Below are 26,064 nucleotides of genomic sequence, written 5' to 3' on the forward strand. Positions count from 1 at the left end.
TATCAAGCTCTTGGACCTCTCCAAACTACCGTAACCCATTCTAGAGTCAGGTCTACCTGCAGCATCTTCTTCGCTCACTTGGCATCTGTAAATATTAATTTATCTATCCTTATCTCTTTTTCTGTCTCATCATCATTTATACCGGCCATTCTCAGCGGTGGCTACAGCATATTTAAGGGGGAAGACCATAGACTGAAATTATAACATTTTTTTACTAGCAGGATGCCCGGCATTGCCCAGGAAATAAAACACTCAGTTGTTGAAACAAAATGCCCCAAAACATCATAGTAATTCTGCATAAATATATTTGGCATTGTTCCTCAGTTTCCTATTGCCTGCTCCTTGTCTGTCTGGAGGCCTGAGCACTGAGATGGGCCTATCGCTACTGTTTTGTTTCCCGCTGCCTGCTCCTTGCAAGTCTGGAAGCATCAACTAATGTTCCTCTGCTGTCTCTTGCTTTCTCCTTTGTCGAACTCTACGGGCTTGTGAAGAGCTTCCGCCAATGTTGCTTCACTTTTTGGGGCCCATATTGAACTGGGTTTGGTTTCTAAATGTACACTTATGCACAGCACTGTAACTCATTGAGGTGTCCCTGGTGCAAGTTCAATTTTTGTGTTTGAACTTCATGTGACATTCAGAATATCACAAGAAAAAGGAACAGAAGCAGGCCATTTGGCCCATCAAGTCTGCTCCGTGAAACCTCCCTGAGCTAAACTGTTCTCGCATCTAGTTCCAAGTTCCAGCCTTGTCCCCATATCTCTTAATACCCTGAATAATTGGATATCTATCAATTTTCCCTTTAAACTCCCCCAATGATCCTGCCTCCACAGCTGAATGTGGCAATGAATTCCACAAATCCATGACCCTCTGGCTAAAGAAATTTCTCCTCATCTCTGTTATAAATTGGTACTTTTTAATTCTAAGACTGAACCCTCTTGCCCTGGAATCACCCAAAAGGAGAAACATCTCATTTATATCTACTCTGCTCAGTCCATTCATTATACAAAATGTCTCTATGAGATCCCCTCTCATTCTTCTAATTCCAATGAATAGAGTCTAAGAGCCACTAGGCTTTCCTCATATGTTAGTCTTTTCATTCCTGGAATCATTCTGGTAAACATCCTCTATTCCCTCTCCAACCTTGCTATATCCTTTCTAAGATATGGGGCCCAAAACTGCACACAGTTCTCCAAATGAGGTCTCACCAGTGCTCCATAGACTCTCCTCAACACCTCTTTATTCTTATACACAATCCCCTTTGAAACGAATGACAAGATAGCATCCATCTTCTTCACCACCGATCCAACCTGGCGGTCAACTTTCAGGTTATCCTGCACAAGGACACCCAAGTCCCTTTGTACTTCTCAGGTTTGAATTTTCTCCCCATCCAAATATTAATCCCACCATTTATTTCCTCAACCAAAATGCACAACCATACATTTCTCAACATTGCATCTCATCTGCCATTTCTTCGCCCATTCTCCTAAGCTGTCCAAGTCTCTCCGTAAGCTATCAATTTCTTCTACACTTCATACTCCACAACCTATTTTGGTGTCATCTGCAAACTTTGCCACAAAACCATATAATCTACAATCTAAATCATCAATGTACATTGTAAAAAGAAGCGGCCCCAACACCAACATTTGCGGAACACCACTAGTAATATGCAACAAACCAGAACAGGATCCCTTTATTTCCACCCTTTGCTTTCTGCCTGTCAGCCAATGCTCCACTCAGTCTAATATCTTTCCAGTAACTTCATGGGCTCTCGTCTTACTAAAGCAGCCTCTTATGCGGCACTTTATCGAATGCCTTTTGAAAATCCAAATACACAACATCCACAGTCTCTCCCTTGTCCATCCTACTTGAGATTTCCTCAAAACATTCCATTAGGTTGGTCAGGGAGGATCTTCCCTTCATGAACCCATGCTGGCTTGGGCCTAGCATGTCATCCACCTCAAGGTAGTTCATAATCTCGTCATTGATTCCAATATCCAACTACTGAAGTCAAACTAATAGGCCTATAATTTCCTTTCTTCTGCCTCCCTCCTTTCTTTTGCGACCTTCCAATCCTCGGGAACCATGCCAGAGTCTATTGATTTCTAGAAAATCAATTCCAATGCCTCCACAATCTCCAACCTGTGGGTGCACCTCATCCAGTCCAGTAGACTTGTCTACTCTTAGACCATTCATCTTACAAAGCACTCTCTCTCTTGTAATCTGACTGTACTTAATTCTATTCCCGGAGACCTTTGAATATCAGGTATATTGCTAATGTCCTCCACAAGTGAAGACTGACACAAAATATCCATTTAGTTCTTCTGTCATCTCTTTGTTACTCATTATAATTTCTCTAGCTTCATTTTCAATCAGCCCAGTATCTATCTGCGTATCTCTTTTACTTTTTATATATTTGAAGAAACTCTTACATCCTTTTGTATGCTATTTGCCAATTTCCTTTCATAATTTATTTTTTCTTTCCTAATGACTTTCTTTGTCTCTCTCTAAGTTTTTACAAATTTTCCCCGTCCTCTGCTTTTCCAGTAATTTTTGCTACCCTGTATGCCCTCCCTTTTGCTTTTGTTTTAGCTTTAACATCTCTCGTTAGCCACATCTGCGTCATTTTACCATTCATAATGTTCCTTTTCCTTGGAATATATCTATCCTGTGCTTTCTTAATTTCTTGTAAAATATCAACCAATTCTGCTTTGCTGTCCGCCTACCCCCCCCCACCCCCCCCATCGAACTTACTTTTCCAGTCAACTTGGGCCAGTTCCTCTCTCATTCCATTTTAATTCCCTTTATTCCACTGAAATATTGACAATTGACATACCTGATATCATTTTTTCCCTTTCAAATTGGAAGCTGAACTCTATCATGTTGTGATCACTACCTCCTAAGGGATCTACAACGTTTAAATCCCGAATTAACTCGGGTTCATTACACATCACCCAATCCAAAACCGCTGATCCTCTGGTGGGCTGGTTGACTAGCGGATCCAAAAAACTATCCTTTAGACATTCTGTAAACTCTTTCTCTTGAGATCCTGCACCTTCCTGACATTCCCAATCCCCTTTCATATGACAATCTCTTGTAATTATCTGGACCTTCTCCTTCTGACCTGTTTTTTCCAATTCCAGCTGCATCTGGCCATCCACGTCCCCGGCTGGTGTTTGGGGGTCCGCATATTACACCTAGTAAGGTCTTTTTACCCTTGCTATTTCTTAGCTCAACCCATAAAGATTCCACAATTTCTGTCCCTATGTCCCTTCTTTCAAGTAATTTAATAGTATTGTTTACCATTAGAGCCAACCCACCCCCTCTACCTACCTGCCTATCTCTCCTATACAAGGTGTAATCCCGTACATTCAGTTCCCAATCTCATCCCTCATTCAGCCATGTTTCGGTGATGGCCACAATGTCAGAGCTTTCCATTTGCATCTGCACAACTAGGTCATCTACTTTATTCCAAATACTCTGTGTACAATATCCTTAGATGAGTATCTGATTTCTCTATAGTTTCATTGTTCACCAATTATCTTGGTTTTTTTTTTCCTTTGTCTTTTTTGCTGCACATCATTTTGGACGTTTCCAATTTTAACTTTGTCTACCATTACACCCTGGTTTCTTTCTACCCTAATTTCAGCACTAAGTTTCAGATACCCCCCCCCACCCCGCCAAACTAGTTTAAACCCTCCCCAACAGCTCTAGCAAACCTGCCAGGATACTAGTTCCCCCTCCAGTTCAAGTGGAGCCCATCTTGTTTGTGAGGTCAGACCTTCCCCAGAAGAGATTCTAATGATCCATAATGTGAACCACTTCCCCCTGCACCAACTCTTCAGCCATGCATTCATCCTCCTGTTTCTTCCTTCTCTAGCACGTGGCACTGGCAGCAAATCCTGAGATCACCACTCTCGAGGACTTATTTCTTAACTTCCTACCTAACTCCCTGTATTCTCTTTTTAAGACATCATCCCTACTCCTCTCTATGTCATTAGTCTCCACATAGACCATGACATCTGTCTGCTCCCCTTCCCCCACCAGAATGCTGTGACGTCCCTGACCCTGGCACCTGGGAGGCAACACACCAGTCAGGAGCCTTGATCTCGTCCACAGAAACCCCTATCCACAAGCCTAATCAAAGAGTCCCCAGTCACTTTAAAGGTTAAATTCAATGTGGCCATGACATTCAGCATCAAATGTTACCACAATTATAGTAAACAGTAATGCAAGGCAGTGCAAGTAAATATTTGTATAATAAACAGTAATGCAAGTTAGAGCAAGCTGGTCAAAAACAATTTTGAACTTCATATGGCCTTAAAAGTTAAATTCAATGTTGTCATGAAATTCAGCATCAAATGTTACCCCGACTGAACCTCCTTGGACATTTTCTATGAAAGCTCCATAATGATTTGCATGGAGTAAAGACGAACAGACAGATATAAATGCACAAATGGATATTAGATGTTGTTCATGTAGTCTGTTGGGGAGAAGTATGGTAGAAACGAACTAGACTGCTTTGCAGGGAAGGGGGCCCATAAACTTTGAGCAGACTCCTAAGGGGGCCATGCATACTATCGTTGCTGGTGTATTTTGAGGGCCTGTGCGCCAAATAAGAATTTTAGTGTGTCCCTACGTCGTCCTTGTCTATATGACAATAAACTCTCACATCAGACATTAAAAGTTAAAACACAGGATTCAGTTGACACCGTGGTGAAGCGAAAACACACAAATGCTAGAGAAACTCCTTTTGTTCGGATTTCTCTCATGTTCCCCCACACCTTGATGAAGGGCTCCAGCCCAAAATGTTGGCGATGTGTCTTCATCTTTGCTATGTAAATGCACTGTTTGACCTGCTGAGTTTCTCCAGTATTTGTTTGTTTTTTCAGACATTATGAACTGCCACATGACGCCACATGCAACTTCCAAACCTGTCAGATTTTACAGTCTGGTATTTTTCATATTTCTAATTTTTTTTGACATAGGGAACCTTTCAGCACTTTAAATTCATGCCAACTCATGGAGAAATTCCATCCCCTGCAACCTCCTGCTCACATCCATCTCATTCGCCAGCCACAGTCGCTGACTGATGAGCGAACCAGGCTGCCTTTGAGATGTTGGAGAAAACCAGATGTGTGAGAGAGAATGACAGAGAGAATGTGAAAATTTTGCACACAGCAGGAGTGGAGGTGAGGGCTGGGTGCAGATAGCTGGAAATGAGTATCACACCACTCTCCCTCCACCATTCCACTGCCATACCAGGCCATTGCTGCCTTCTTACTTGCCATACCCATGTAATCTATAATCTTGCTTTGCTATTCCTTCAGTATCATTACTCGAAGTCCCCGTTACTTGCTGACTTAACATTAGATCATTCAGAGTAGGCATATTCCTTCCTCAAAATGTATATTTTTTGCGTGACCACTGTGGTGGTACACCACCGGCCTACTACAGGGTGCAATCTCTGTACCTGCAGGAGTGTAAGGGGACAGGACAACACCTGGGCAGCTGTCAGTCAGTCGGCCTGAATGGTTCAAGCCTCACCCGGTCGGGTGTCGATCACCCTCTGGGATATAAGCCTGCGCTGGCCTCCCGAGGCCTCACTCAGAGTTGCTGCAGCCACAGCCAGTCTGGCTCTGTGGAAGTCTTCGTGGATTAAAGCCTGTTGTACAGTCTTTATCTTTCCACATATTTCCACTGTTGGGATGGAGATTGTTTTTAGCAACATCTTGGATATCTCCATTGCTGGATCCCACAGGCTCATCTCCTTCACCACCACTCCTTACCCTGCCCTATCCCCCTCACACCTCTCCCTATTCAACCCTCTGTCTCCTCCTTTGAGCTCCCCCTTTTTTCCTACCCCCAACCCTCAGACCCCTACTCTCCAGTGACCCCCCCAACACTCTCCCTCCCCCCTCTGACCTACCATCTCCGACCTTCCCAACACTGCATTCTGCAGATGCCGGAAATCAGGTAGTCAGGGAGCATCTGCAGAATGGGAGAAAGAGCAATTGTTTCGGGTTGAAGAACTAGTTCTGACGTTAGGCCCTGACCTGAAACGTTAACTCTGTTTCTCCTTCCACAGCTGCTGGATTTTTCAGGCTTGAGCACAAGGTTGGTGCCACCATGCAGCAGAAAGGACTTGTTGCTGATCCTTTCCTCCCATGGTTGAAGCAGCCTTTGCTCCATCCCCATGGTTGGTGCGTGAGTGGCTGATGAATTGATATGATGCTCGTACGTGGGAATGACTAGATTTGATGATAAACCATAGAATGCTACAGCACAGAAAACAGGACATTCAGCCCTTCTAGTCTGTGCTGATCATCATTTCGCTAGCCTCACTGACCTGCTCCCACTCCATAACCCTCCAGACTTCTCCCATCCATATTTATCCATTCTATTCTTAAAACTCTAGATTGAGTGCCCATTCACCACGTCAGATGCCAGCTCATTCCATACCCCCACCCATCTCTGAGTGAAGAACTTCCCCATGAAATTTCTCTTTGACTCAGCTCCTCTCAGACCTAGCTAAATCACTTCGCTGTTCCCCAAAGCACGTTTGAATGTTTTCAGCTTAACACCATGTTGATAAGATCTGGTGAGTGTATTTTCACAGATTGAAAGGTCTTCTCTCTCTGGAGTGGTCACAATTTCATTATAATTCTCATATTCACAAAACACTTTATTTATTTGTACATTTGAAGACTTGTCCTGGCTGTGTATTGTTTGTCTGTATGTGTGTTATGTCTGGTTGTGTGTCTGCATGTTTTACACCGAGGACCGGAGAACACTGTTTTGTCGGGTTGTACAGGCACTTGTATAATCAGATAACAATAAACTTGACTTAACAATCATTGCGAAACCAGATTATTATTGGATCCCATTGTGAACAAACTACGGTCACAATTCCCATCTTACCACAGAGAGCATCCTTGAGAAAGTACTTCACTTTCTGCAAAGCTCTTCGGAACATTCTAATTCATGAAGTTCACTACAGAGCAGCAAGATTTTTCTTTGCAGAAGAATCCTGCAGATGATTTTCAGTTAATATATTCCGGAGTGCATTCTCCTATTTGTTAGTCAAGTCAAATCAAGTCGGAAGTAGCTGCAAGATGTTATCCCTGGTGTCCTGCACAGAAACAGGCCAATTCGGACCTACTAGTCCATACCGAAAATCATCTTTCACCTCATCCCACTGACCAGCATTTGGCCCATAACTCCCTTGTTCAGGACACCGGGGATAATTCCCTTGTTCAGGACACCAGGGATAACTCCCTTGTTCAGGACACCGGGGATAATCCCTTGTTCAGGACTCCGAGGTTGACTGCCTTGTTCAGGACACTGGGGAGGACTCCCTTGTTCTTCTTCAAAGCCTGTTCACCTGTTATTTACCATAAGTAATAGAAGGCCATAGGATATCAGAATCGGAATCAGAATTTATCGTCATGAAATCCAGTGTTTTGCGGCAGCGTAACCTTCTTATGACATTGCTATAAAATTATAATAATAATTACAATATTAGTGCATGAAAAGTAAGGCATTATCTTTAATGTGATAACTAAGAAAGTGTAGCGGCAGCTACACTGCTACTGAAAGAACACACAACCAGACAGGTTGAGCTCAGTGAGCAGAACTGAATTATTGCAGACTGCTGGGCTGGACTTATACTCCCAGCCAGACCTGGCTGAGAACCGCGCTGAGGGGCGTTGACGTCACCCAGGCTTCACGTGGTCCCCCAGCGCGGGCTTCTGAGCCCTGTGCTGAGAAGAAAGGAAAACCCCCGACCGCGACATTTTGGCTGGCTGCCCCGCTGTGTGGATTACAAGCAGGGCCGGTTCGCCTGCCTACTGATGTGCCGCCACACAGCCCACCCCCCCCCCCCCCCCAGACCCGGCGCCAATGTCCTTTTTAGTTGGGCGGCCTCGCTTCTTGTGCTGGGCCACAATCACTGGTTCGGTGGGGTCGAGGTCCACTGGCTTCAGCCTGTCCACAGTAAACAGTACCCGTCTGCCGCCAATATCCAGCGTGAAAGTGGACCCTGAACGCTGGACAACATTATACAGTCCCTCATAAGGTCTCTGCAGAGGTGCCGCAGGCGGGCCCCACCAAATAAAAACGTACTCTGCGGAAAGCAGCTCGCTGGGGACGTGAGATGGCCATGTGCCTTGTCTGGACGGCAGTGGGAGTGCGAAGGAATCCAAGCGGGCGTGGAGGTGGGGAAGGAGCTCGTGCAACAACCGCTGAGGGTTGTGAGGCACGTTGATGAACTCAACAGGAAGTGCCAGCGGTGCACCGTAGACCAGCTCAGCTGATGATGCCTGCTGATCCTCCTTGGGCATGGAGCGGATGCCCAGGGGTACCCAAGGCAGTTCGTCCACCCAGTCGGGACCAGTAAATTGGGCCATAACTGCCGAAGTAAGGTGGCGGTGCAGATGGTCGACCAGCCCATTGGCCTGTGGGTGATAGGTCATGGTGCAGTGTAGCTCGATCCCCAACCTGTTGGCGAGCTGTGCCCAGAGTGCAAATGTGAACTGGGTGCCCCGATCGCTGGTGAGGTGATTTGGAACACCGAACCAGGTGACCCAACCATGCAGCAGCGCTCTGGAGCAGGAGTCTTTGGAGGCGTCAGGCATCGGGATTGCCTCGGGCTAATGAGTGGTATGGTCCACCACCTTGAGCAGCTAATGGTTGCCCTGGGAAACGGATAAGGGCCCGACTATGTCCTCATGAATATGGCTGAACCGTTCCCAATCATGCTCGAACTCTTGCACAGGCGCCCTGGTGTGCCTGTGTAGCTTGGACATCTGGCAATGGGTGCATGTTCTCGCCCAGCCCGCGATCTGCTTCCACAGCCCATGCCAGATGAACCGCTCTGCCACCATCCGAACCGTGGACCTGATGGACAGGTGCAAAAGGTCATGGATGTGATGGAAGAATTGCCTGTGCCACTGCTGGGGAACCACTGGCCGCAGGGTGCCCATGGAGACATTGCACAGGATGGTGCTTCTGCCACTCGGTGTCGGGAGGTCCCAGAACCATAGGCCCATGATGGCAGTCCTGAAGGTTCACGTCTCCTCATCAAACTTCTGGTCCCGGGCGAGGCTGGGCGTCAGTGCGCAGATGGTCAGTCACAAAAGTGCCTCGACGACTATGTTGTCCTTCCCCACCTTTTCTGAATGTCGATGGTATACTCTGACACGAAAGAGAGATAATGCTGCTGGCAGGCTGACCAGGGGTCCTTTGCCATCGCGAGTGCCTGGGTGAGGGGTTTGTAGTCAGTGAAGATGGTAAAAGTCCTTCCCTCCAAGAAATAGTGGAAATGCCACACTGCTAGGTACATGCCCAGTTACTCACGGTCAAAAGCACTATATTTGCGCTCTGGTGGGCAGAGAAGCTGGCTGAAGAATGCCAGCAGCTTCCATTGTCTGTTCACCTGCTGCTCCAGTTCGGCGCCGACAGCTGTGGCAGAGGCATCGAGGTAGAGCGCCATATGCAGGTCGGTGTGCGGATGGACGAGCATGCTAGCCTTCGCGAGAGTGTCCTTGGTGGCCTCGAATGCGCTGCAGGCCTCTGGGATCCAGGCGAGCATTTTGTGCTCAGCTGCAATGAGGGTGAATAGCAGCTGCATGATGTGTTCAGCTCACGGATGAATCGGTTGTAGAAGTTGACCATACCCGCGAACTCCTGTAGGCCCTTGAGATTGTCCGAACGTGGGAACTCCTTGATAGCGGCGACCTTTGTAGTGGCGGGCATAGCTCCCTCGGGCGTGATGGTGTGGCCCAGGAACTGCATGGACTCTTTCCCATACTGGGACTTGGCTGGGTTGATGGTGAGGCCGAAGTCGGCCAGCCGGGAGAAGAGGGTGCGCAGGTGGGCCTTGTGTTGCACCCGATCCCTACTGGCAATGAGAATGTCATCTAAGTAAATGAAGATGAAATCCAGGTCCCTGCCCACTGAGTCCATGAGGTGCTGGAAGGTCTGAGCGGCGTTCTTGAGCCTGAATGGCATGTGAAGGAATTCAAACAAGCCGAAGGTGGTGATGATGGCCATCTAGTGTATATCCTCAGGGTGCACTGGGATTTGGTGATACCTGCGCACCAGGTCAACCTTGGAAAAACCCTCGCACCATGCAGGTTGGCTGTAAAGTCCTGGATGTGAGGGATGGGGTAATGGTCAGGAACTGTCGTCTCGTTGAGCCATCGATAGTCTCTGCAGGGGTGCTAGCTGCCGGAGGCATTCGGGACAAGGTGGAGCGGCAAGGCCCACGGGCTGTTGGACCGCCGAATGATCCCCAACTCCAACAGATGCGAAAATTCCTCCTTTGCCACCTGGAGCTTGTCAGGCAGGAGCCGGCATGCCTTGCTGTGAACCGGTGGGCCTTGGGTGGGGATGTGGTGGAACACCCTTATGGTGCGGCGAGGCAGTGGAGAACTGTGGCTTGAGGAGGGTCAGAAACTCATCCATGATTCGCTGGAACTCGTTTCTGGGCATGCTGATCGTGGCCATCTGTGGCTGCTCTGTGCGTGAGTCATCGAGGCGAACGGTCTGGAAAGTTCGGACGTCCACCAGGCGCCTACCCCAACTGTCCACCAGAAGCCCGTGGATGAAGATGAAGTCAGCATCCAGTATGGCGGTCAGAAGGGCCGAGACATTGAACCTCCACGAGAACTTTCGGCAGCCGATCTGGAAGTGGACTGTCTTGTCTCCAAACGTCCAGATCTCTGTTGCGTTGGCCGCACGGAGGGGAGGTCCTCGAGGTCGGTTCCTGGACTCAATGACCATGGCCGGGATGATGCTGATCTTGGCCCCAATGTCAACGAGGAACCACCAGCCGCTGACTGAGTCCAGCAGGTAGAGGAGGCTGTGTCCTTGGCCAGTCGCCGCAGCCATTAACAGTGGCCGGCCTGCTCATTTCCCTGGAATGAGCAGGGCTGACGACACTTCTGAGCCTTTGCTCCCCAGTGCTAGTGGTAGAAGCAGAGGCCTGGAGCGGATGCTGTGTCCCTGGTTATACTCTTAGTGGCCCCTGCAGGGACCTGATGCTCTACTGCAGCACTAGGGGTGGGCTTGTTGTGGTCATGCCCATGCCTATGCTTCGTGACCTGCTGGACCGCTAAGCCCTCTGTGAATCGCTCGAGCCATAGCTCTTGGGCCTTCTGAGTGACCTTCCTCAGATCAGTAAAGCTCTCTTGGGCTAGTAACGGCCGGATGTCCTTGGGCAGATGGTCAAGGAAAATGCGCTCAAAGAATGGGCAGTTGGTGTGATTACCCATGAGCACGAGCATCTCGTCCATCAGCTCCATTGGGGATCTGACCCCCAGGTTGTTGGGGTGCAGCATCCGAGCAGCACGCTGGCATCTGGATAGTCCGAGGGATCTGGTGAGCACTCGCTTGATGGTCTCGTCTTTGTCTTTGGCGGGTGGGTGCTGAACGAGGTACAGCATGCACTTGGTGGTGGCCTGGTCCAGGGCAGTGACCACATGGTAGAATTTGAACGTGTCAGATGAAATCTGGCGAAGGTGAAACTGAGCCTCCGCATGGCCGAACCAGGTCTCCGGCTCTTGAACCCAGAATTCAGGCAGCTTGACGGCTATAGCACTGATCCCACGTTTGCTCATGATAGGTTCAAAGATGTTTGAACCAGTCAGGGTCACCAATTGTAGCGGCAGCTACACTGCTACTGAAAGAACGCACAACCAGATGGGTTGAGCTCAGTGAGCAGAACTGATTTATTGCAGGCTGCTGGGCTGGATTTATACTCCCAGCCCAACCTGGCTGAGAACCGCGCTGAAGGGCGCTGACGTCACCCGGGTGTCACTTGGTCACCTAGCGCGGGCTTCTGAGCCCTGTGCTGAGAAGAAGGGGAAACCCCGACGGCGCCATTTTGGCCAGCTGCCCCGCCGCGTGGATTACAAATGGGTCCGATTCGCCTGCCTAATGGTGTTGCGCCTGTGGTTCATTATCGAGTCTGGAATCTGAAGGCAGAGGGGAAGAAACTGTCCTTGTGGTGCTGGTAGTTTAACCTGCAGAAGGAGACAGCCAGAATAACAAAACATAGAATTTAGAGGAAATTGTGATTCGTCTCTATTAAAAGGAACAAAAATACTTAAAGCACCGATTCCTCTTTGATCTGATTGGTAGACCAAGCTCGAGCGGGATTGTAGTCAACAAATGAAATGTTGCCTCACAAATATGATTCGATAGCTATGTACAACAGATTTATTATTCTGCATCTTTTAAATGACGGTCAAAAGATCCTTAACTGCACCTATGCCTCGGAGTCAGAAGGAACTCAGTCCAAGGTCTACTCCAGACTTGTTCACACAATAATTTGGATTGCCATTTCCACACCTACCGAAAGGATTACTGCCCTGTCTGAGATACGATCCTCAAAAATGGGGAAGATTTTGGAAACAAGTTGGGAGTTATCTTCATGTGCTGTCCAATATTTAGGGCAGCACGACTGGCATAACGGTTAACGCCACCTCTTTGGAGCGCCAGCCATTGGGATTGGGGTTTGAATTCTGCACTATCTCTAAGGAGTTTGCATGTCCTTCCTGTGTCTGCATGGGTTTTCCCAGGGAGGGTGAGGTGGGGGGGCTCTGGTTTCCTCTCACCCTTCAAAACATACTGGTGGGTGTAGGTTGATGGGGTTGGGCGGCACGGACACATGGGCCAAATGGTCTGTCTAAATTTTTTTAAATTCATTAATAAAATACATAAGTTTGTGAGGATAAGTGTGGGAAAATTGTACTTCTCACATTAGTACTCGACACTTCTGAAGTTCTAAAGCACAATAAAATGAGTGGCAATAAAAATAACTTGACAATTTTTTTTAAACTCTTGATACAATTGCTCTTTCCGGAACCATTGCAAAATAAAATGAGATTCAACTTCACTTTTGCTGCTGTGTTGTAGGCACAGAAGAGCATTTAGTATTGGCAGTGAAAGCTATCTCCTTGCAGCCAGGCGAGGGATCCCAGCCACAGCCCCCACTAACCAAATTGCTGTGACACTGAATAAACCACTCCTCTGAGAAAACAAATTTGAGCAGCGATGACATGGCAGACAATTAACAAAGCTAATAAGTACTTGAGCATCTAATAGGTCAGTTTAGGTAGTGGCACATCTTAACTTTCATCCATAGTTGAAGCTGTAAAGGCCAGAAGAACTGTATTAGTCAGGCAATGAAATGAATATGATACCCTTTCTGTTGCTTAGTTACTGCTGTTGATTATTAATTAATTGCTGGTGCAACAATTCCATTGTTGTTCTGCTCCAATAAGAGATAATAAATGACAAGAAGGTTGGCGGGTACAAGTTCAAGTTCATTATCAGCTGATTGTACAAGCACAACCCAATGAAACAGCTTTCTCTGGTCCTCGGCGTAAAACACGAAGACATACAACCAGACACAACACACACATAGACAGCAATACATATGCAGAACAAATAGATGATGGAAGAGATTATGAGATTCTGAATATATATATATGATTAATTAGGATTAATATTAGATATATTGAAATTTAATATTTAGAATTGATTTAAAGCATAAGATTTACATATTTGGATATGTTATAATGTGTTGGTTTATGTAATCTTTATTAAAAAAATTTAATATCCATTCCTTTTCAAATTTTTTTCTTTTCTTTAGCGGGGGTGGTTTAGGTCCTTTTTCTTAGGGTCTTAGGGGATTGGGTGGATTTGGGAGGCTTCTTTTCTTCTCTCATTCTGTTTTCTTTTTCAATTTATAAAAGCCATGTACGAAAAATTGTGAATGAAGTTAATGTGATGTGATTGCATGGCATCTGTAAATAAAATTATATAAATAAATATAATTTGTTTAGTGAATATGAGGGTCTCGGATGGTCAGTGGGAGCAATTTCTTTGGTCGTTCAGCATTCTCACTGCCTGTGGGAAGAAGCTGTTCCTTAGCCTGGTGGTGCTGGCTCTGATACTCCTGCATCTCTTCCCCAATGGGAGCAGCTGAAAGATGTGTGTAGGGTGGAAGGGGTCCTCAATGATTTTGAGCACCTTCTTCAGACAACGATCCCAATAGATCACATTGATGGGGAGGATGGAGGGAGACTCCAGTGATCCTCTGTCACACTTATGGTCCTGTGAATAGACCTCTGATCCAATTTTCTGTAGCAACCATACCACACTGTGATGCAGATGGCCAGGAGCCTCTCAATGGAGCTCCTGTAGAAGGTTGACAAGATGGTGGCCACAGTCTTGCCTGCTTCAGTCTTCTCAGGAAGTGCAGCCGTTGTTATCCACAATAGTTAAGTAGACTCTTAGAAACTTTGTTCCTATCCACAACCAAGTGGAGGGTGTCATTCCTGGTCCTCCTAAAGACCACAATAATCTCCTTCAACTTGTCCACGTTGAGACTCAGGTTGTTATTCTCGCACCATGTCATGAGATTTTCCACCTCTTCTCTGTTGTCTGACTCCTCGTTGCTGATGAGGCCAACGACTATTTTTTCATCTGCAAACTTGATGACTCTATTGGAGCTGGATGGGTCAGTAGTGTGAACAGGAGTGAGCTGAGTACACAGCTCTGTGGTGCACTTGTACTTAGCATGAAGGTGCTTGACAGACTGTGGTCTTTCCATTAGGAAGTTCAGAATCCAGTTACAGTTGTTGAGTCCCTCCACCAGCCTCTGGGGAATGATTGTGTGAAGAGAAAGTGAACAAAATATTTCTAAATAATAACTAAATGCAAAATTTGGCTTGTCATTAATGGATTGTCAGCCTGAAATAACTTGTTTCCCCAATCTCTCACTTAAACCTTTAACTAGTATCCTTGGAGTTATCCATGTACATTTATGTTTAAATGACTGTTCAATTAAGTGTGTGAATGTTTGAATGTTCATTTATACCATGTATTACCTCAACAGAGTGACTTTGTGCTAACAATGTTCAGAAACTCCAGTGTCTCTGAAGCTTCAAACTTTGTTCCTGTGTGCTCTCACCTCCGGATAATTCTGAAATGCTTTGTAGCCAGTGATATGATGTTGAAGTGTAATCACTGCTGGTGTCCCAGATCTCACATCCTCCTTCCTCCTGTTGATTTTGCCTCCTTCTGCACTGATAATTGGATGAGAGGAGACAGAGTGTGTGGCCATGATGCTTCCTGAGATGGCTTCCACATATGTCCTGATGTGGGTTTCATTGATGGTTTGGCAATCTAAGCATCTTAATGTTAAATCTGTTCCTTTACCAGGTAACCAGACAGAAAATTCGCACAAATAAAGACCACTAACGCATCCAACTTTTCTCATTCCACATTACTGACCTGAAACATTAACTCTGCTTCTCTTTCCACATTTGCTGACTGACTCGCTGAGAACTTAACACTTTCTGATCTTATTCTACCATTTGCAGTGTTTTACTGTTATAAGTAGATTACATTTAAATTTAGACATACAGCACAGTTACAGGCCATTTCAGCCCATGAGTCCTTGCTGCCCAAATTTAGACATCCAGCACAGTAAAAGGACATTTCAGCCCACGAGCCTATGCCGTTACACCTGGTACATTTCAAATGGTGGGAGGAAACTGGAGCCCCCCAGGGAAAACCCACACAGACATGGAGAGAACCTGCAAACTCCTTACAGACAGCATGGGATTCAAACCCCGGTCCCGACCCTGATTAAATTCTTCTTCAGTATGTATTCTTATCTCCATTTTAATGGTCCCTACAATGTCTTTATGAAGTTCAGCACAGTGGCATGGTTGGCTTAGAGGTTAGTGTAACACTGTTACTGCGTCAGCAGTCAGGACTGGGATTCGAATCCCCCACTGTCTTTCTTTCTTTTTCAATCTTTTTTATTTGTTTTTATAATAAATACAGTACAATGAAGGAAAGGGGACAAAACTGAATATATAATATCACATCTGTGTGTGTATGTAAAACTTAAAACATTATAAACTTTGTTTCTCCCCCCCCACCCCCCCCCCCCCTCCCCCACTGCACTGGGTGGAGACAGAAAAGGCATCAAAAACATTATTTAGGTCAATTGGGTGGCCACAGGCTTTATTTAAACATTCAGCACGATAACAGGCCATTTCGGCCCAGGAATCCATGCTGCCCAATTTACAGCCCATTAATCGACACCTCCGGTACATTTCAAATGGAGGGAGGAAACCAGATCCCCCAGGGAAACCCCACGCAAAAATGGAGAGAACGTGCAAACTCCTTACAAACAGCGCCTGTTTCGAACCCTGGTCCCGATCACTGGCGCTGTAAAGGCCTGACCTGAGACATTATTATTGGGCTATTAATAGTAAATATATTATTTTTAGGTTCATGACATAGATAAATCGGACTGGCCAGAACAGACATCCATGGAGCTGAAAGATTTTAACAAATTTGCTCTGGCTACAATACTCGGGGCTTCCCTTCTATTTACTTTGGTAAAGGTGAATAAATTTGGTCAGTCGTCAAAAATTTGTGAAGAATTTGGTTTCAATTCAGGCGCTGTTTTGAACTGAAGAATGTTTCTTTATCCGCTCCGATTATTAACAATGTCTTTTTCCCTCCATCACGCCTTGATCGTCTTTTTCGTAAATGGAGAGAAAAGGGTATCACTTCATTTTTTAACTTATTTGTGGACGGCTGTTGATGACTTTTGAGTATTTCTCACAAAAATTTAATCTCCCTAATTTCCATTTTTTTTGATATTTACAAGATAGAGATTTTCTGAGAAACCAAGTTGCTACTTTTCCATTCTCCCATGATAGTAATTGTATTGACTTACTTTTTTTGGTTAAATCCTTGTGAAAAGGATTTAATAGGATTCATTTATGGATTAATTTCTAAAATATGTCGTGTTTCTTTGAATAAAAGTAAGAGTGCTTGGGAGAACGACTTACAAACTATTCTTTCTAAGGATACATGGACCAAGTGTTTGAAATCGGTCCATTCCTTTTCTATTTGTGCACGTCATTCACTTATTCAGTACCTCGAGCGCTTTTATCCAAGGATAAATTAGCTAAGATTGTTTCTACTATCAACCCTGTATGTGACAGATGTCATAATGGGCTTGCCTCCTTATTTCATATGTTTTGGTCCTGTTCAACATTAAATCACTATTGGAAGAAATTTTTAATGCATTTTCCCATATTTTCTCCTTTACTATTCAACCTCATCCCATTACAGCTTTATTTGGTGCGGTGATAGAGAACAGTCGATTATCAGTGTTGGGTTGCCATGTGATAGATTTTGCCACTTTAATGGCTAGACCAGTGGTTATCAACCTTTTTCTTTCCACTCACATCCCACTTTAAGTATGCCATCGGTGCTCTGTGATTAGTCAGGGATGGCTTAAGGTGGGATGTGGGTGGAAAGAAAAAGTTTGAAAACCACTGTTTTAATCGTCCCTCATTGACTCGTTATGTGCCCGGTTTCATAACTCCAAAGGAAATGGGCCAATGACAATTTTTCTCAACCAAAATATTTCAGTAACAATTGGGTCTAGAGCAATGATTCTCAACCTTCTCTTCCCACTCACAGGCCACCTTGAGCTATCCCTTACTTATCACAGAGCACCGATGTCACAGGGATTACTTAAAGTGGGATGCAAGTGGAAAGAAAAAGGATGAGAACCATTGGGCTAGAAGATCTATTTTGTTAAGATGGAAGGACTCTATCTCTTCCAGTTATGCTCAATGGATGTCCCAAACCTTATTGTCGTGCGATCAATGACCACTCGCAGTCAAGAAGCAAGAGTCAAAGGCTTTATTGATCAGAAGACCCAGACATGGTGCTGGCTCACGTCCAAGGCAGGTATGAGGGAGGAGTCAAGGGCTCTCAGCCTTTATTAGGGGACATTATTGGGAGGGGCTACAGGTACAGAAGGTGGTCCAGCCTGCCCAGTGAAGACATGCCTGTGGTACCATGCCCCACCACACTTATTATACTTGGACCTTGAGAAAATTAGATGGTGTAGTGCTGGACACAGCCAAAAAAGACTCAGCCACCACAGTGAAAGTCATTAATGACTGTTTTTAATTCAAGTTCAGTGTGCGCCCTTTTAAGGGCAGCATGAAGTCACCTGGTGCATTGTGACATCATAATCGATGCCCCAGGAGTGCACTGGGCAGAAGACTTGAGGCAGGGAGAAAACCATGACAGCGCCATCTTCCCATGGTTGCCCCACCACATGGCATTACATGTGGGGCCAGTTCGCCATGAGATAGTGCGCCGCCCCACAAACCCCCCCCCCCCCAGAACCGGCTATGCATCCTGCCGCTTGGGCAGGCGGCCCCAGCGTTTGGGCATGGGCATCTGCACTGACCGTGATAGGTCTAAGTGCGCCGCCTTCAAATGGTCCATGGTGAAAAGTTCATCTTTACCTCCTATATCCAAAGTGAAAGTCCTGCAGACCACTAGAGGACCTTGTATGGACCTTCGTACAAGCATTGTAAAGATACCGTATGTGGGCCGCGCCGAACAAATACGAATTCCGCCAAGTCCAGCTCTTTGGGACATTGTGTCGGCTGGATGCCATGATGCGTGGGAGGCAGGGGGAGGGGGGCTAGCGAGGATAGTTTCTTTCGGAGATCTGCCAAAAGGTTCGCGTGCTTGGACGTGACATTGGACTCACCGGGCAGCGAGAGCGGCGCACCGAAGACCAGTTCTGCAGAAGACGCCTGTAGGTCCTCCTTGGGTGCTGTTCTGATGCTGAGCAGGACCCAGGGTAGTTCGTCTGCCCAGCCTGGGCCAGTGAGGCGAGCCATGAGGGCGGATTTCATATGAGGATGAAACCTCTCCACCAAACCATTTGCTTGCGCGTGGTAGGCTGCGGTGTGGTGGAGTTTAGCCCCCAGGAGGTTCACTAGCTGAACCCAGAGCGCGGAGGTGAACTGGGCACCCCTGTCACTGGTGATGTGCACCGGGACTCCGAACCTAGCGATCCAATGACTGACTAGGTTCTTGCCGCACGTCTCTATGGAAGCCTCTTTGATGGGAATGGCCTCTGGCCATCTCATGGTCCGATCGACTATTGTGAGAAGGTAACGCGCTTCTCTGGACTCTGGCAGGGGGCCTATGACGTCAACGTGGATGTGCTGATATCTCCGCACCGCCGGGTCGAATTGCTGGATTGGGGCCTGCGTATGCTGGTGGACCTTGGAGGCCTGGCACCTGGTGCAATTCCTCGCCATCTTGGCCACCTCCTTTTTGAGCCCATTCCACACAAACTGTTCTGCCACCATTCGCACCAATATCTTCACTGAGAGGTGGGCTAGGGCATGGACTAAGGTGAAAACCCTCGACCTCCACTGGGGTGGGACAACCGGGTGCGGTGAACTGGTGGAGACATCACAGAGCAGCGTGTCCGCGCTGTTGGGCAACTGAAAGTCCTGGAGCTCAAGGCCAAAGATGGCAGTCTGTAAAGCCTGTGTCTCTGTGTCTAGCTTCTGGGTCTGTGCCAACTGTGTGCACTCAAGGCCGGGGGCGAGAGCGATGATTGCTGGACGAGAGAGCGCATCCTCCACAGCATTGTCTTTGCCGGCCCTGTGCTGGATATCAGTGGTGAACTGACATGTAGGAGAGGTGGCATTGCTGGCAAGCCAACCACGGATCTTTGGCCATTGCGAGTGCCTGTGTGAGGTGCTTGTGGTCCGTGAACACCACGAAGAGCTTGCCCTCCAGAAAGTATTGAAAGTGCCAGATGGCCAGTTACAGCGCCAGGAATTTCCGGTCGAAAGCGCTGTATTTGAACTCCAGCAGGTGCAGCTGTTTGCTAAAGAAGGCCAGCGGGCGCCACTGTCCATTGAGCCATTGCTCGAGTACGCCCCCTACCACCATGGCTGAGGCATCCACCGAGAGCGCCTTGTGTGCCTCTGGGCGTGGGTGCACCAATGGAGTTGCGTTGGTGAGGGCCTCCTTTGTTGTGGCAAAAGCGGTCTCTGCCTCCTCCAACCAGATCACGACTTTCTCCTCCGTGGCGATCAATGTGAACAGCGGTCACATAGTACGGATGGCGCTGGGGATGAACCAATGATAAAAATTCACCATCCCTAAGAACTCCTGCAGGCCCTTGAGGGTGGTTGGCTTGGGGAACTGCTAGATGGCCGCGACTTTCTCTGGCGCCAGGGCAGCCCCTGCTGCCGAGATGGTGTGCCCCAGGAACTGCAGTGTCTGCTTGCCGAATTGGCATTTGGCCACATTGACCGTGACGCCAAACTTCGCCAGTCGGGCAAACAGGGTACGGAGGTGGCCTGTGCTCTTCGTGGTTGTGGCTGGTGATAAGGATATCGTCCAAGTAGATAGACACAAAGTCCAAGTCCCTACCCACTGTGTCCATGAGGCGCTGAAAGGTCTGGGCCATTTTCTTGAGGCAAGAGATCTTGCCGATGTCCACGGGGTGGACCAGGATCTGATGATACCCCCGTACCAAATTGACCTTGGAGAAGACTTGCGCGCCGTGGAGAGTGGCTGAGAAGTCTTGAATGTTTGGAACCGGGTACCTGTCTGGTGTGGTCGTGTCATTCAAATGCTGCAGGGTCTCCAGCCCCCCGAGGATTTGGGAACTATGTGGAGAGGGGATGCCCAGGCTCTGTCCAAGCGACAGAGAATTCCCACCTCCTGCAGCTGGGAAAACTCCTCCTTTGCCAGCTGCAGCTTCTCGGGTGGAAGTCGTCTGGGCTTGGATGCAACAGGGGGCCCTGCGTGGAGATATGGTGGTATACCCCGTGGTGGGGTAAGGTGACAGTGAATTGTGATTGAAGGATGGCAGAGAACTCATGGAGTATGTTCGAATACTCATCCCTAGAAGCGGCGATGGTGACGATCTCAGGCCTGCAGGCGTTCATGGCATCCAGGCGCACCGAATGGAAGGGGTGAGCGTTGACCAGCCTCTTGCCCTTCATGTTGACCAACAGTCCATGTGCCCTCAGGAAGTTGGCCCCTAACAACGCGGTACCCACTGAGGCTAACACGAACTTCCAGCGGAATTTCTCTTTCCCGATCTGGATCTGCGCCCTGCGGGTACAGAAGTTCTTGATGGTAGAACCGTTGGCTCCCCGCCAGGTAGGACCAGAGGTCAGGTGCATGTCTTGAGGGCGGTGGGGGGCAGGGCGCCAAGCTCCACTCCTGTGTCCACCAGGAAACATCAGCCAGTGGACTTGTCGGTAATGTGAAGGAGGCTGTCCATGTGGCCAGCTGTCACAGCCATCAATGGTGGCTTGCTGGGTCGTTTCCCCGATAGTCACACAGTTGTTGGCACTTACGAGCTTGCGCTCTCCAGCGCTGATAGTAAAAACACTAGGTGGAATGGCGCTCCTCCAGCTTGTGCTTTGGGGAGTGTTGCAGCCGGCTGGCTCTTGGTTGAGAGGGTGTCCGCTCAGGCTGCGACTCATCCGCCAGGAGTAGTTGGATGTCCCTGGACATCTGCTCGAGGAAGATCTAACGGAATAGGAAACAAAGTTTGTTATCCTCCACCAGTGCCAGCATCTCATCCATCAAGGCTGATGGTGCGCAGTCCCCAAGCCCGTCGAGGTGCAGGAGCCTGGAGGCACGCTGCTGAGGGGAGAGTCCGAAAGTGCCAAGGAGCAGGTTCTTGAAGGCAGGATATTTACCTTTGGCCAGTGGGTTGTGTATTAGGTCGTCCATCCCGGCTACTGTTTCTTCGTCCAGCGCGCTCACGACATGGTAAAACATCGTTGCGTCTGCTGAAATGTTCCTCAGTTGAAACTGCGCCTCCGCCTGCCCGAACCACGTACGTGGGTGATGGGTCCAGAAGGGGGTCAATTTGATGGCAACGGTGTTGATTTCTGCTGGATCCATGTTCTTGAGACCAGAGAGGTGTCTGGGCTCAACGGGTCACCAATGTAGAGCTGGACACGGCCAAGAAAGACTCAGCCACCACAGTGAAAGTCGTTAATGACTGTTTTTAATTCAAGTTCAGTGTGCGCCCTTTTAAGGGCAGCATGAAGTCACCTGGTGCATTGTGACATCATAATCGCTGCCCCAGGAGCGCACTGGGCAGAAGACTTGAGGCAGGGAGAGAACCATGACAGCGCCATCTTCCCATGGCTGCCCCGCCACGTGGCATTACACGCGGGGCCGGTTCGCCATGAGAGAGTGCGCCGCCACAGTGTAATGTTTTGAAAACTGAAGTTAAGTTTAATAAAATGTGGCACAATTTGTTGGAATATTTTAATGTTTAAAATAAGTAGTGGTTTACTACTTTGTATATAACTGTGATGTACTGCTGCAGCAGTAAGCTGACACAAAACTCCAGAAAGACTGTGCAACAGGCTTTATTCAGTTAAAAGTCTCTATTACAGTGGTAGCTGTACTGGTGACTCCTGAGTGACTGGCTCGGGAGGGGCTGGCTCAGGATTATATCCTGGGTGGTTGATTGACAGTCGGCCGGGTGGAGTTAGATCTATTCAGGTCGGCTGATTGACAGCTGGCTAGGTGTGGTCTGTCCTCCGGTGATCTTCCTGCAGGTACAGAAATCGCCCCCTGCAGTAGGCTAGTGGTATATCACCACAATAACATACAAAACGTTTCTGATCTCTTCCTGAACTTACATATTTACATATAAGGCAATTCACCAACGTCCTGTTATTGTTACCCTTTTGGTGGTTTTAAGGCTTTTTCTTTTTAGTTCAGGGAGTACAGATTTAGGATTAGTTAGATACTGTCTTTTTTTCTTTCCTCCAGGAACAAGAAATATAATATTGAATTCTGTCTGTCTGTTTATCATTAATTGCGATGTTCATTTTTATTTTAGGATATATTGTAATGACTTTGTACACGCAGAATTTTTTAAAAAAACTTACAATTCACTCAGCACTGTTAGCTTTAGCCACTCAAAGTCAGTTATCTGTTCTTTCTAGTCTGACTGTGAGTTGCTCGGCGAGACAGTGTCAGGCGAGGCCTAGGTTTCAGTCTGTGGGGTAGGCCTCTGGGGCAGCTGTATGCCGTCTCTAGTTTTAGGATTCATGTTAGGCATTTCAACACTTCAAAATCCACCCCTGTTGCTTCAAAGTGTTGCCAAGGATCGCTGTTAAATAATTATTTATTAATACAATTCACAGGAGCACTGTAGGTTATGACTTACTCCATCAACTGCTCTCTAGCACTCCATCCCCCCCCCCCCCCCACCCCACCACACCCCACCCCCTCTCCCCATTTTCCTTGCCTGTTCACATTGAAACTCAGGTTGTTGGTAGCCTCTTTTAAACTGCAGCACCTGGGGCCCTGGTGCGATTATGGGGCAAAGGTGCCGGAAGCACCTTTCAAATTGCAGGGGGATGGACCCACTAAATGGCCAACCCAGCGAATTAGGGGGAATCCTGCCCCCGCAATGACATGTCATGTACTCATCGGAAGTACTGCTGGATGTTCAGATGCTGGCTGCCCAGTGAGACACGCATGCAAGTGCTGATGTCACTGGAATAAGCAGGTTAGCCATTTTTGTTTTCAAATCGCCCGTTGGCATGACCTAGGTAAGTTTAACCGGGTTCCCTGACTACCTCTAAGGAAGGTCAGGGACCTGGTTATGTTCTGATGTGGTTGACCCAGTCAGACCCTTTCTAACTGCCGCATAATTGGGGTGCTAACCGGGGAAATTGCCCGGTTAACCCCATTTCACATGGCAGTTTGAAAAGACCTTCTGTTGCACCATTGTACATGCCAATCAACCTCTGTAAGCCAACTCATCATTGTTGCAGAAAGGCCAACAGTGGGGTCAGTTTATCCACCAGGCTCTGAAGTATGAACTGCTGAGCTGGTCACTGAACATCCTGATGTATGAAGCATTGTTCTTCAGGTGGGTCAAGATGGAATGGAAGGTCGGAGCTATTGCATTGGCAGTGGATCAGTTTGGCCGATAGGCAAACTGGAATGGGTCCATTGTCGCTGGTAGGTGTGCTTTGATGCACTCCATTAACCGTGGCTCAAAGCATTTCATGATCGTGAAGGTCAGTGCCACAGGACAGTAGTCATTCAGTCCAGCTACTAGGATGATGGCGGCTGCCTTGACTCCTTCGGGTACAATGAACTGCTGGAGTAAGATATTGAAAATGTCAGCTGGTCTGCCTAGTCCCTCAGCCCCCGACCAGGTATGTTTTCTGGTGCTGCTGCTTTGTGTGAGTTCACCCTGGACAGGATCCACCTCATCTCGGCTGCGGCTATGCAGGGAACCTGTTTTCAAGGGGGAAGCGAGGCTTTGTTTAGGGTTGTGTTGTTTTCTGCATTGAACCATGCGTAGGTGTTCAGCCTGTCAGGAAGGGTGGCGTCATTATCACTGACCTAATTAACTCTTCCTCTGGGAATCAATTTCTACAAACCTGGTCAAGGGAACTGATTTAAATATATGGGACGTAAACTCCCGTATTTTGTTGTGGGTTTCACTTATTGACCTTCCACACAATTGCGTTGCTTCACCATGGCCAATATTTAAGTGTATTAAGTTTTAATCTTGACCCCAACGACAACCATTCATTCACTCATGAATAGATGCAGCAGTTCTGCAATGCAGCAGCTCACTAAGACACCTTGGTCAATGCGTTCCTCTACCAGAAACACAAGGGATGCAAATGCATGTGAACACCACTAGCTCGAGGTTGCCCTCCAAGCTTCACGCCATCCTATCTTGGAACAATGTCGCCATTCCTTCTCTGCTGCTGGATCAAATTCCTGAGCATCTTCTCTCACAGCATTGTGGGTATCCACACACTTCAAGGTCTACAGGCATCAATGGCGTATCTAAGGTATGGCACAGGCCCTGGGTGCCACTCAAAGGAGGGGAGGGGTCGCTACTGAGCAGTTTCTATTAAAGTCACCAAGTCATCCTCTGAGGAGCAGAATTTTGGGCACTCGTGCCTGTGCATTGACGCTGCTGCCGCTAAACAGTTCAAACTCCAGAGAATTGGCGCATTGGTTACCATGGGAATGGGACTAAATGCCGTCTCTCCATGGAGATAGCCCTCTGGGCACGTGTACAGGGACTGAGACCGCGAGCTCTGCCATTAGAGGGCGGTGAGGCCCAGTCCGGTCCAGCCCATGCCCATCAATGACCCATGCCTCGATTGGCTCTGGGACTGACTTACAAGGCGTCCGGCCTGAGCGAACCCGAGGGTTTCGAGGAGCTGCCCAACTGCGATGATAGGGGTGCAGGAGCTCGCCGTCCTGCGCTTCCTCAATGCCACTCACGTCGAAGACTGCCCATCCATCCTGCTGGCCTTCAGGAGCATAATTTGCTAATTAAAAGATCAATGAGCTTGACTTGTATTTTTTGTGTTGATATTATGGTAAAGTTATCTAAAAGATGGGGGTCAGATGTTTGGACAGGGGCGCAATTTCAGTGCTTGCCATCAGTGCTGTAGATATGCCACTGGCAACCGTTCAAGAAGACAGCTCACCACCACCTTCTTGAGCAATTGCGGACGGGAATTAAAAACTGGCCAGCCTTCGAAGCCCATGCCCCATGAATGAATGAAAAAACATTTATGAGCAGAGACTGACTTGGGCACGTTTGAATATTTTCATCTCAGCATTCCCCTCAAAATATATATTTTTCATGCCTGCAGATTTGACAGTTCACCCATCACCTTTAACCTTCCCCCATCTGCAAATGACGCTGATGACTGCAGTGTACAACATCTCCTGAATTTTCTGAATAGGGTTTGCTAAACTCATTGCCACTACCATTTACAAGGGAATCAGAGTCAGGAATGTACAAAGGTTTAATTTCCCGTCCCATTCCTATGGTCTCATTGATGCACCATCAATGACTTCAAAAACTAGAAGCTATAGAGGAAATGGCAGGCTGGAGGCACGTCCATGCTGGTCAACTGACCTGGAATGAGGAGGGGCTGTGGCACAGTTGCCTTTATTCCGGGATCTGTGGGACAGGCCACAGGCACAGACAGCAAGGGGTGTTTCCCATTACAGCTAAACATATATGCAGTGGTTTACCACCCTCATGCACTGCCAGACTGAGACCACCTGCAAATTGGAGGAACACCACCCCATCTTCAATCTGGGCACCCTCCAATTGGATGGCATTGACATCGATTTCTCCAGTTTCCATTC

The 26,064-nt window shown here is 47.6% G+C and overlaps 2 protein-coding genes across 13 annotated transcripts in view; one reads left to right on the forward strand and one right to left on the reverse strand.

Moving 5' to 3' along the window:
• LOC138763094 (proline-rich transmembrane protein 3) overlaps positions 1-26,064 on the forward strand; it is a 115,920-nt gene that overhangs the window by 20,172 nt on the left and 69,684 nt on the right. The gene's annotated exons all lie outside the window — the stretch shown is intronic.
• Positions 7,908-8,805, reverse strand: LOC138763096 (uncharacterized; the record flags this gene model as incomplete). The annotated part of the gene is made up of 1 exon (XM_069936738.1): positions 7,908-8,805. A coding segment is annotated over exon 1 (726 nt), but the record flags the coding sequence as incomplete, so codon positions are not given.

This window comes from Narcine bancroftii, chromosome 5 (genome assembly GCF_036971445.1).
Source record: "Narcine bancroftii isolate sNarBan1 chromosome 5, sNarBan1.hap1, whole genome shotgun sequence".
Lineage (NCBI taxonomy): Eukaryota > Metazoa > Chordata > Chondrichthyes > Torpediniformes > Narcinidae > Narcine > Narcine bancroftii.